Source organism: Oreochromis aureus, linkage group 18 (genome assembly GCF_013358895.1).
Source record: "Oreochromis aureus strain Israel breed Guangdong linkage group 18, ZZ_aureus, whole genome shotgun sequence".
NCBI classification, from domain to species: domain Eukaryota; kingdom Metazoa; phylum Chordata; class Actinopteri; order Cichliformes; family Cichlidae; genus Oreochromis; species Oreochromis aureus.
In genome coordinates, this window is record NC_052959.1 from 19,422,613 (window position 1) to 19,435,237 (window position 12,625).

At 41.0% G+C, this 12,625-nt stretch overlaps 1 protein-coding gene across 11 annotated transcripts in view; it reads left to right on the forward strand.

Moving 5' to 3' along the window:
• The window catches only part of greb1l (GREB1 like retinoic acid receptor coactivator), a 46,047-nt gene extending 38,292 nt beyond the window's left edge, over positions 1-7,755 (forward strand). For 7 of the 11 annotated variants that reach the window (XM_039601995.1, XM_039601993.1, XM_039601996.1 and 4 more), the window contains 11 exons: positions 33-135; positions 253-399; positions 505-644; positions 745-906; positions 1,010-1,214; positions 2,451-2,613; positions 2,736-2,963; positions 3,045-3,201; positions 3,286-3,486; positions 4,129-4,267; positions 4,924-7,755. In XM_039601995.1, the coding sequence (XP_039457929.1) occupies positions 33-135; positions 253-399; positions 505-644; positions 745-906; positions 1,010-1,214; positions 2,451-2,613; positions 2,736-2,963; positions 3,045-3,201; positions 3,286-3,486; positions 4,129-4,267; positions 4,924-5,087 (1,809 nt within the window). In that variant the 3' untranslated portion in view covers positions 5,088-7,755. The remainder of the gene's footprint in view (positions 1-32; positions 136-252; positions 400-504; positions 645-744; positions 907-1,009; positions 1,215-2,450; positions 2,614-2,735; positions 2,964-3,044; positions 3,202-3,285; positions 3,487-4,128; positions 4,268-4,923) is intronic. The other 4 variants (XM_039601997.1, XM_039602001.1, XM_031734716.2 and 1 more) reach the window with 1 other exon arrangement.
• The last annotated feature ends 4,870 nt before the right edge of the window (positions 7,756-12,625 follow it).

A 12,625-nucleotide genomic window follows, 5' to 3' on the forward strand; every position in this document is an offset into this window, starting at 1 on the left:
GTGAATTATTCATCTTTCCTTTCCTTCGCTAGGTGGGAAAAACTGGCGCCTACCTGCAGTTTCTGCGTATCCTGTTTCGGATGCTCATCAGGCTGCTAGAGGTCGACGTGTATGATGAGGATGAAGAGGAGGAAGGTGAGAATCATAGGGATTTCTTTATTTTTAATGGCCCTAACATTTTGTGAAATACACCAGATTTATTATGAAGCAGTTAATTTGATGGTGACGAATGTATCAAATCACCCCCCACAGAAAATTCTGAGGTCACAACTGTAGTAAGTACCCAGTGGCCAGACATCGAGGAAGTCCGAAAGCTGCCCTTTGACCCCAACCTCCGAGATCCTAAATTCAGGAAAGCCAGCCCTGTTTACTCTGACAAGATGCTAAAGTCTTTCAAAGGTCAGCAAAAACATGGAAAAAAACCATCAAACTTGCCCACTCTGAGTTCAGCTTTTTAATCGGGTGTTAATAAAAAATGTACTTAAGTTTTTTATGTTTATGTAGGTTGTAAGCAAGACAAAGAGAGCCAAACTCCAGCCACACGAGTGACCAAGTCGATACGTCTGAGTAGGTTTGCTGCCCACAATGCATTTCATCACTGTGACCAGTGCCATCACTACTGTGAAGCAGGCGCAGCCACACAGGTGAGATGCAAAACCAACACCTTCTGCTTTACTGCAGACTTACAGATGCACATATCCCATCCTTGTGCTAATATTGTACGTGTGTGTGGTTGTGTTGTAGTTGTCAGAGTGCACCTTTCATGCTTTCACCTTCTGCTCGTCCATGCTGGGAGAGGAGGTCCAGCTCCAGTTTGTGGTTCCCAAATCTAAGGAGCAGCACTTTGTTTTCACTCATCAGGGCAGCCACCTGGAGAGCATGCGTCTGCCTCTGGTCTCCACCAAGGTTAGTTTGCTCAAGACAGCAGTATCTGTCAGGCCTTAATCCTTCTAGTCGCCGTTTGGGTCACATGTTTACTTTTGCTTCAACCGTGTTTATCTGTCTGCAGGACCCCGACCTTCTGAAGAGTCCGATCTTCACCCCGACCACAGGACGCCAAGAACACGGCCTGCTCAACATTTTCCATGCCACGGAGGGCGCAGCTCATCTGCACATCCTCGTGGTCAAACAGTTTGAGATGCCTCACTATAGGAAGTACTGGCCCAACCACATCTTGCTCGTCCTGCCCGCCATGTTCAACAATGCTGGAGTTGGTGAGCAACTGAGCTATCTCTGTTGTTAAACATGACAGTTTTCTGATCCTAACTAAAATATATTTAAAATATTTCTTTCTACTTTCAGTCGATATCAATTTTTTTTTTCCATATCATATTTTTTTCTTGCCCTTGCTAGTGTTTGTTGTCGTGATTTGCACGGCAGCAGCTGCTAAAAAGAAGAATAGCAGGAACTTGTGTCACATTGCTCACTCGCTCTTGTATGAGCAAAAATAACTGAACAGAGACCCTCTCATGAAAGCATTTCTCCACAGCACTACTAGTGGTCGAAAGTCCACACAGTGGTGTTCAGCCTTCCTCACATTACAGCTTATCACTGTTGATAATGGGTAATTCGTTGCAGTGTATTATCTACCATGGTCGTGTTTTCAACTTGTTTTTAGTGCTGTATTTAAACTAGGCGAAAGGTTACCTGTTGCCTTACCCAGCGCTAGAAGGTCAGCCATCTATTGTATCATAGTCTGATTTGTAGTGCAGCCAATTAGGTGCATGGTCTTTCTGAAGTGGGTGTAACTAAACAACATTTCTCTCAGATAAGCAGATGGCATTGGGCTGAAGATGACCCTTTATGTCAGTGTGACTGCTTTCTCTGCTGAATACCTAAACATATTTTTATCTGCAGTGCCCGACAGAGTGTAGAGACTGCAGGCAGGCTGGAGTGGGTAGAGATGAGGAGAGTGAAAGGGAAGGTTTACAAGACGGTAGTGAAGCCTGAGATGATGTAGGATTTGGAGAGCGGGGCACTGGAAAAAAAAATAGTCGGATGGTAGAGTTGAGGATGTTAAAATTTTCACTCAGTTATCAGAACGGACAGATCAGAGGGACAGCTCAGGTTGAGCGATTTGGGGGAAAAATGTTAGAGAAAAATGGTTGAGATGGTTTGGACATGTGCAGAGGACAGATAGTGGATATATGGAGCTGCCAGGCAGGAGGAAAAGAGGAAGACCTTAGAGGAAGTTCATGAATGTAGTAAAGGAGGACATGCAGAGGGTTCGTGTGACAGAGAAGAACAAAAAGCCCAACCGAGTGTACCTCATTGTCTTTCTAAACTATCAGACTTGTAAATTTGCAATGTATACAAGCTCTATGCAAATATATCCTTTACATGGGATTTGAAAAGATTATTACTTCTTTTATCAAAGTTAATTAAAGGTGCATCAGTTTTAATCAAATCTTAAGTAAAAGCCTAACAAAAACAATCTTGTCTGCTTTAAGGTGCAGCTCGCTTCTTGATCAAAGAGCTGTCATACCATAACCTCGAGCTGGAGAGGAACCGACTGGAGGAGCAAGGTGTCAAGAGGCAAGACGTATGGCCTTTCATTGTCATGATGGACGACTCCTGTGTGCTGTGGAACGCCCACCAATCAGCAGAAGGAAGGTAATAAGCGCTTCCCAAGTGTAAGAGTGGAGTTGGTTGCTGCGGTTAACCAAGCCCTGTTCAAAATCAATTTTACATATGTTCAAAATATGTAAAATTGCCCTCCCCTCTTGGTTTCTTAGTGAGACATCAGATGGAGGCTCATGTCTCAGCAACGTGTCTCTGAAAACGGTGCTGCAACACATGGAGAACACGCCCAAGATCTCCCAGTACGCCGTGTGCGGCACACGCAAGTGGAGCAGCAGCCTGGCTCGCAGGTCTCCCAGCAGCCTCTTCAGTCGGTGTCACCTCCATGACTTTGTCATGCTGAATGTGGACCTGACGCAGAATGTCCAGTACGACCTGAATCGGTAAGCTCAGAGAAGGCCATGTGAGTCAGTTGGTCTGAGGTGTGCATTGTCATCATTACCTGACGTTCCTGTCCTGTGCAGGTATGGCTGCGAGGAGGTGGACTTTAATCTAAGGGTTGATAGCAGTGGCTTGTTGCTGTGCCGCTTCAACAACTTCTTCCTGATGAAGAAGCACATTCCAGTTGGGGGAAGAAACAAAGAATTCCTGGTCAAACCTAAACTCATGGTGGGTGTTCAGGTGATAAAATTATTCGCTTTGTTATGTCTTTGTCTTTCTGTGCGTAACACCAGCTCACATGAAACTTCCTTCTTCTCTCCAAAGGAAATAGAAAACCCCGCTCTAATCAGCCCGTTGCAGTATGTTTGTGCGCCAGACAGCGAACAGACCCTCCTCGACGCCCCGGCCCAGTTCCTACTGGAAAGGTTCCTCCAGAGCTGCAGTCACAGACTATTTCCAAAAGCTGTTAGGAACAGAGACAACCCAGTTCTGTCCATTGACAGCTACCTCAACCTCAGCCCGGAGGTGAGAGCTCCCAGGAGGTTGCAGTTGAAAGCAGGAACAGCAGAATAATTTCTATTTCAAACCTAGGGCAAGGCTTAAATACCAGACTACTGTGATAGACACATTTTGGATAGAAATCGAGTGCTTCTCTGTCTGATAGGCAGCATTATATACTTTATAACATGCTGTAGTCTGTATAGTATAGAGAAATGAGACAAACCTGCTCCCCGACTTTAATGTAGATATTTTTTTTTAACCCACAGAGAAACATGTTGCATGACTTTCCCATCTGTTTTTCTTAGAACATTCTGACCTGCATACACGCACATGTCCACACAGTGAATGCTAACAATGCATTTACTGCACATTTGTGCATAGGAGGCAATGACCGTCTATCTGTACACACAGTCTTCTCAAGTTTTTGCACACCTAGGCACATCTTTTGTTTCTAACTTTTCCCCACAAGGCAACTTTAAATTTGCTTGAGCAGACACCTTCAAGAGCTCCCAGCAGGGACTGTCAGGGAGTCGTAATGTTTTCTTTCAGTTATTTCGAATCTAAAAGGCAAGCTTGTGATGTTAGTTTCACTTTTCTTGACTGTGATTAATGAAGTGTCTCTTTTTTTTTTTTTTTTTTTTTTTTTTTTTTTTTTTTTTGTCGCAGATCTCTGTGTGCTACATCAACTCTCGTCCACACTCCACCAACCTGAACCATCAAGGGCTGGTGTTCAGTGGCCTGCTGCTTTACCTCTGTGACTCCTTCGTTGTTTCTGGACTCCTGAAGAAATTCCACTTCCTCAAAGGTATGAAATCAGTGTCATGATTAAAGGAAGGGATCAGGATGTTTTGTTGCTCATATTTTCCCAGTAAAGACCCCACACATAGTTATAGGAAATGACCTGGTTGTTTTCTTAGATTTTCACCCCCTACCTTCCTCTGTGCTAGACTGTCAAAATAAAAGCTTCTAGATGTTAAAAGGACATTGGCATGGTTTGGGTCTCTCTACAAAATAAGAATCAGTTCCTGAGTACAGTAGCTTACGTCCCAGTCATACAGGCATAGATGGCAGCTGGTGATTGCCTGGCAACCAGTGGTTGCTAAGGGAAAGTCTGTATTCCCGAACCGGTTGGTAAGTGGTTACCGGAAGTTGTGTGCTGTTGCTAGGTGAAATTTGTTACAAAGATATAAAAAGTGCTGCACCGAAAACGTCCTTGCAGTTGGTTTGGTTGCTAATAGGTTGCCATGGTCACCTGTAGTTTGTTTGGAAGGCAGAGACTGTTTTTGCGTATGAGTTGGTGTCTTAGACGCAAACTATGCCACATGTGGATGTCTTTCTAGCCCTGTTAAATCTAATATGATAGAATTATGCAGTCTGTCTCACAATAGAGAACTAAACTGGATAATTAAAGTGGCACTGAGTGTCCTACTATCTAACTTTTGATCCTGAATTTGTCCACAGGTGCCACCCTCTGTGTGATCTGTCAGGACCGCAGTTCCCTGCGTCAGACCATCGCCCGACTGGAGCTGGAGGACGAATGGCAGTTCCGCCTGCGGGACGAGTTTCAAACGGCCAACTGCAGCGAGGATCGGTCTCTCTACTTTCTGACCGGCCGCCACGTTTAAACCTGCTCAAATCTATGACGCTGCTGAAGAAACCCAATCAGAACCGAGATTTAGTTCCAGACCTGCAATCAAAACTTTGATCAGGCCGATGACAGGTCAGCAGGGAAATGCTGGAGCACGAGGTGTGAGGACCACCTGACGCAGCTTTCTGTACTACCAGTGTGCACTGTGCCCGACTCTAAAGAGGGTCGGTGAATGTTTCTGACTTTCGCTCGCTTGTCGGCTTGTCTTCAGTTGAGCTTGTGTCGTAGTTAAAAAGACTTTGCTGGGAGAAAAAAAAAGCACAGCTGAAACTGAACTTATTTTGTTTTGGTGTTGTTTTTTTTGGATGGATAATGTGACTATTTTTAAGAATGTGTTTTGAATCCACTTTGTCCAGTCCTGGATGTTCGTGTTTATCTCAGGAGGTCAGAGGGAGGTGGCTTTAAGGAGTCGCGTTACCTTCTCCATTCTCACATGGGCACAATGGAATATATTTTAACAGGGACATGGCAGGTTTGAGACCATGGTAACATCTGTGTTTGTTAATGTGTGTGCATCTGCATGAAAACAGTTTAAGTTTGCCATTAATTTTTCTAAGCACCAAAGACGCCTTTAGCTGCACTTTTCCTTTTTCCTTTGCTTTCTTTGACCTTTCTCACCTGCTTCTCTCACCACGCCATTTATGTTTCCTCATAGCATTCCAAAGATACACCCAAGAGTTTGGTCATTACTGGATTTCAGGTCATCAGGAGTATCTGTGCTGGAAGCTGTGGGAATCGAACAATAAGCAGCCGTTGGATTTGACACAACATGTTTTCACATGACTACGTTTCATGTGAATTTATCCAAAATGACTGGAAAACTACAGGAACATACGAGTTGTCTTCAGTATTTTACTGTTTCAGTTTTAATAGAAATCTGTGAAGTTGTTCAGTTTTTCTGAAATACTATTAAGCTGCATCCACACAGGAAGCAGTTTGCTTGATTTGTTACCTAGGTAACCCACTAATGTATGGAATCCTGCGTTCTCATTGGTAGTTACTTCAATTCTTTGCCTCAAAGTTGAGAACAGTTTATCTTGGGATTCATCCAATTAGCATTGTCAGCAGGTGAAACGTGACATGTAGTCACATGACACATTTCACTCACTTTCTTCTACGGTTTGTGGTCGCTACGCCGCTGGGAATCAACATCCACGCAGGAAGCGACGCGACAACCAGAAACCATAGAAGAAGTCAGTGATGTTCTACAACTGTAGCCAAAATAACCTTCAGTGACAGGAAATGTAGAGACTTTGAAAGCGTATGATACTGCTGATTGACATATTACTGGGTTGTAAATACTTTAGAGGGTTACCTAGGTAACCAGAGCTCAAAATATCTGCAAGCAATGCTCGATGAGAGAATAGTTTCCAGCGTGGACACAGCATCTGCCACAGTGTTTTTATTTTTACATGCTTTGTGTTAAAGCGGACACCGAGCAGTTGATATAGTCGTATGTTATGACAGTAATTTTTCACATAGTCGTGCAAAGTGTACCACAGGCAAGCTCCCTCACTGCCAGCTGTACTGCTACTGCCCGTGCCTGAGATGTCACCTCCTGTTATGGTGTCCTGATTGTTTATTGAACATGTTTGCTACCATCCACTTTGCTTAACCCAGTTTCCAGCCCTGAATTAAAGGGTGAAAATTAGGTTCACGCATATACTTGAAAGATGAATGTTTTTATAAGTTTCTGCACATGGTTGTCCAAAGAATATGCCTTAAGCGATGTTTCACACAGTGTCTGCTTAAGTTTTGTTTTGTTTTTGGACCAATGAGAATGAAGAAACCTTTTGACTGTGAGGCGAAGGAATGTTGTTTGTCTCTGCGTGTAGAGAGATGAAATAATTGGGTTTTGGACTACTGTACTGTTTAAAGCTTTGTTTACATTATTAATATATTCTATCATCCCCTTACCCACTGAGGGTTACTGATGTGTTTAATGTTGTGTAATGTTTGCCAGTATATTTTGGTGATGTCTTTCTGCATTTTTATGTTGCAAAGGCAAGAAGAATCTACCTAGATTTGTCTTTTATGATATGTCTTTATTCCTTTTGGAGTTTTTTCTTTTTCTTTTTTTTCTTTTTTTGAAAATGAGAATCGGGTCCATGAGGATTTTTTTTTTATTTATTTGAAAAGCATTTGGGACTGATAATCATATTGGAGTGTATAATTTGATTGAGGCCTAAGTTCACTTGGGCCAAGGGAGCGTGCCCTCTTCAAAACCGGTCACGAAGGCTTTGCACAAGACACAAACGAATGATTCCTGGATCTACTGAATGTCACTGGGGGTTTTGCAAATGTTGGACTTGCACTATACAAGTTGCCAGCTTAAAGAATTATTTCCATGCTAAGAAAACGGTTATGTTCCCTTAACCCCCAGATTTAATATAATAGTGATGATCAAAACGTTGGTCCGTAGAAAGTGTTTTTCCTCTTTGATTTTAATAATTAATATGCAACTTGCTCCCACAATCTTAACTGAAACATGTTTGATAACCATGTGCAGCACAGTGGTAGCCTTGGTGCCTGGTTGATCTACCTCATGTTTACCATTGTGGTTGCAGGCTGTGAATATCTTAATGTTAGAGCCATGCTGTTGTTGTTTAAAATGTCTGAATGTAATAAAATGGCATCTAAACGTATCCTGTTGTTATTTTTCCTCTTTGTTTTCAGTGCCCGACTCTGTGATTTAATCTGTTAACAGACACACTGACAGAAGAGCGAGTTGCATGCCAAAAGTTGGCGAGCTCCAGCAAAGTTGCAAGGCATTATACAGCTGTTGTCAGATGTTTAGATACTCATCAATCAACAATGAAAATTTGGGGCTTTTGATCATTTTTGTTCTATTTCCAGGGATTGTGGAGCATATATCTTTAATTACTTTAAAAAAACAAGAATTGGTTGCATAATTTGATGTTATTTTGGCTTTTCTCTAATCCCTTCACTTCAGTCTTTTAAAAAGTGTTCCTGAAAGTTCTACCGTGTCTTTTAACTCAACAATAAATCAGATCATGATTAACTACAACTTTATCTTTGCCAGCATAAAAAGGATTTGTTTGACATCACTTACTGGATTGACCAATAGTCAGAACAATTGGAAAGTCCAAGGAATAGAATAGAATAGAATAGAATTCAACTTTATTGTCATTGCACATGTCACAGGTACAGGGCAACGAAATGCAGTTTGCATCCATCCAGAAAGTGCTTTAGTCATGATATAGATATATTACAATATAAATTAGCAATAATAGAGATGTGTAAGTATATTACAGAAATGGGTCTATTATGGTATGTTATAATGTACACAGTGTGAAGTATGTTATGAATATTCTATAACTATAAGTATGTACAGGCTGTAGTGAGTACAAGCTATGTACAGGATATGAACAGGATATAAATATGAAATAAAAACTATACAGAAATCTGAGATATACAGTTATACAGAATGTGAACTATGTAAGTTATAAACAGTTGTGGGATTAAAAATTATCGTATGTACAGAATGATTATCTACACAGAACTATACAGTAGTGGTAAAGTGCTAGTGGTTGTGGGTGTGTGTATGTTCAATCCATGAGTTTAACGTGGGTCAGATGTCAGGAGGCAGAGTTCAGGAGTCTGACAGCTGTGGGGAAGAAGCTGTTCCGGTACCTGGCGGTCTTAGTCCGGAGGCTCCTGTAGCGCCTCCCAGAGGGCAGGAGGGTGAAGAGTCTATGTGATGGGTGACTGGGGTCTCTGATGATTTTCCCAGCCCTTTTCAGACACCGCTTCCTGTAGATGTCCTTTATGGCAGGAAGTGGTGCTCCGGCGATGCGCTGGGCAGAACTCAGTGAAGATTGATTAGGGAGAATTCTAGTTTGCTCAAGTTGGGGAGGTCACCTGGAGCCATTTATAAACAAGTGCAGGCTCCAAGATCATCAGTTCAAACAGACAATTTCAAATAATCGTACGTAAAGTTAAAATCAGGCCAGCCATGAACTGGAAATTGCTGAAACACAAGCATCACTGTCCACAATGAAGTGAGATTTACATCGGCATGGACTGACAGGGTGCCAACTAAGAAAGAAGTTTGTACTTCCAAATCAACACCTTCAAGCTCAGCTGAAATTTGCCACTACTCACGTGGACAAGCCAAATGCCTTCTGGCAAAAAATGTTATGCTCAGACGGTTTTTAGCTTTCCAGCTGTGGAACATGGTGATGGCAGCATCATGGTCTGGGACTATTTTGTTGACACTTGTACTGGTACATTGCAGAAAGTGGATGGAAAGATTTTTTTTCAACTTTACCTCAAATCAACAGCTTGATGGTTGAAACTTGGACACAATCAGATCTTCCAACAGAACAATGATCCCAAATACATCAAAACTGATTTTGAAATGGATAAAGCAGGATAACATTAAGCTTTTGGAATATTTCAACCTCAGCCCTGTTGAAAATTTGTAGACTGTGCTTAAAAGCTGGGTCTGTGCAATGAAACCAACCAGTTTAAATGAACTCTACCAATTCTGCCAAGAAGAGTCGCCAGCTATCCAGCAAGAACATTTGAGTAAGTGACATTTAATCAAATATATTGCTGGGTATGTATACTTTTGATCCTATATGTATGCATACATACTGGAAAAAGAACAGTTCAAAGAAATACCCATGATGAGTGTATGGGAACTTCTGATCACTGTCTAACTCCTTTATTACTTCTTATCATTTGGGCTGTATGTTTGAATTCTATAAGCTCTGATTACCATTGGTTTTGATGCTTTAATGTTGTATTTTGAAGTACAAGTGCACTGATACAAAGTTTAAGTAGTGTTCTTCAAGCATGTGGCTCCCTGTCTTTAGCCTGTGATTAACGGTATCCTCACTCTCATCCTCACAATGCCAGATCTTTTTATTCTGCTAGAGTAAACCCCGAGGTCGTGTTTATTTCCGAAGCACCATCTCTCCTGATGTGTTTTTTTTCCATCTCAGCACCTCTGTATCTTTGTTGTGAATAATGTACAATGACCTTTCTCACTATCAAGAGGAGAAATAGCTTCATAATGAATGCTGGGCTCTTTCTGGCATCATCACTGTCAGGGCACAGGGGCATTGTTGGTCCAGGGACATTACTATTTCAGCTCCTGTGAGGTAATATTAGAGCAGGCTTTCCATCAACCTACAACCTCTGTGTGATATAACACAAGGCTATTTTCAGCCACCGGCTGTCAGGACTGGATAAGAAAGTAAAGGCATGAAAGGGCGCCTGGGATGCTGATTCTGGCACCTCATGATTGTTCTTTATGGAAAAGTAGGCATTATGCAGAAAGCCCACGTGATTTTAAATTATTTTTATGTGTTTAAAATATGATGCTTGCAAAGATGTCAGAGGGGTAACTCACTATTTTAAGGCTATTAATTTACAATACTATTAGCTTTCTGTGGTACACAGTTTCCTTGTTTGGTTTCATTGTTTACTTTGGGCTTTGAGGTGATATTTTTCCAAATTCTGCAAGGTCAGAAGATTAAATGCATCTAAATGATTTCTCTCCCCTACTGTAGCCGATTTTATGATTATTATTTATTAAATTAAGTTTCACATGTCCCCAGACTGTATCTTCAAAGTTTCAGCTCAGCAATACCTCACCGATCGCTCACAGATGCATGTAGCTTTAAATTCAAATTTGCTCCTGGCCACACCCATGGATACCAATCAATAGATAATAACCAATACCCAAATTAGAAAGCAATTATTCTGGGTTTAATTAATATAAATAATGGAATGGTGAATGGTAGGTATGAATATTTTGTATGAAACAGCCCTGAGGACAGAGTTTAATGGTTGTAATGGTTATACATGGTTATATAATAAATCCTAACTGTTCTTCCGAGTTTCATTTTCAATGAAATATATTAAAGCCATCGTTACGCTTGTGTTTTCATGTCTTAGGTAAAAAAAAAAAGGACATGCTGTTGGGGGATAGATGCTGTTTTTCAAAACAGTATTGTAAAACCTAAAAAATATGCTCTCCCTGCTCTTTGAAATATTATTAAGGAGTAATCATCCAGTTAAGAATGTCAGATAATTATAATACTTTGTAAAGGCATGACTTATGAAGAATGTGTAAAGAAAAGTAAAACAAAAAGATATAAATGAGACATTGTTGGTGAAATTGAAATGATGAGCTGCTTTCGCAAGGAGTTGCAGGTGAATAAAGACCAAAAAAGTATCGCTAGGTGGTTGCCAGGCAACAAGATGGCTTTTGTGGATATAAATGAGAAGTTATTGTCACAGAATAAAAACGATATGATGCTATTATAAGGCGTTACAGGTGCACAAATGCTAAAACCATGTCATTTTAGCCGGTGGTTGCCAGGCAACTTGATGATGCCATAATATCTATTGTAGATAAGAACCATCAGGGGACTATTATGTACCTGTGTAAGTTTGGGGCTCAACTCATGACTGTGTAGAAGAAGAAACAAGCACACACAAACATGCTTATTGTGTTGCTTATTGCTTATGCTTCAGAGATATGTATGTATATGAAATTTGCCACTTTTTTATTTTTTTTGGTAGCAATCCCAGTAGATATGTCAAGAAGAAGAAACAATTGGATCAGATATGGAGGATAAAGTCCAAAGTAGGACATTTATATTAGATAGATAGACAAAATTACTCATTCTTCTTGGCAGTCTACTCTAATTAATCACAGGTTTTCATAAACCATTGAGCTAAAACCGAAGCTCATCTGTCTGTGGGCTTATTGAGGGCTTGGTCTGTGGGGAAGTGGAGTGCTGGCGGATTACAGTTGGCTTTTGGTGGATCACATCCACTACTGCAGTCATGCATATCCTATCAACGGCTAAGCTCATGAGTGTGGAGCGAGTCAATTCTAAGGCCCAAATCCCAATCCGATGGTGTGAGAGGAGAGACAGTGTGACCCTTTGGTGACACAGCGGTCACGCAGTAAGCCAACTCAAATGGTGGACTGTCAAATGTCCTGGCGTCAGAGGACGATAATGAAGGCAGTCTCACGCGACTCTTGGGAAGGCTATCCAACTTTGTGTTCTAAATGTAATTATTTAAAAAAAACAAGTTTAAAAAAATAGAAAGAAAAAAGAAACAAATCTGGAGACAGGAGCCAAAATGACTTAGAATTTGTTTATTTATTTATTAAATACAGCATATTACACTCATGTTGATAATCCGTATATACTAGTACTTATATAGAGACATTGTTTTAAAGTTAAACTCTTTATTGCCGCACATGTTAAACAGAATGTTCAATTTTCTTCTTTTTATACAGTGTAAAAAAATGAAATGAATCCTATGAACAGACAAACATGTCCTTTGTGCTACATATTACAAAGTGGTGTTAACGTTCAGGACATGATGACACTGATAAGACACATGCTGCACAATGGACACTTGGCAGGACAAACAAACACAAAAAAAATAATAATTCCACAGGAACAGGAAGAATCCTTCACGCAGTGCATTACTGAAAGTCTGGCTTCCAGTCAGATCTGATTG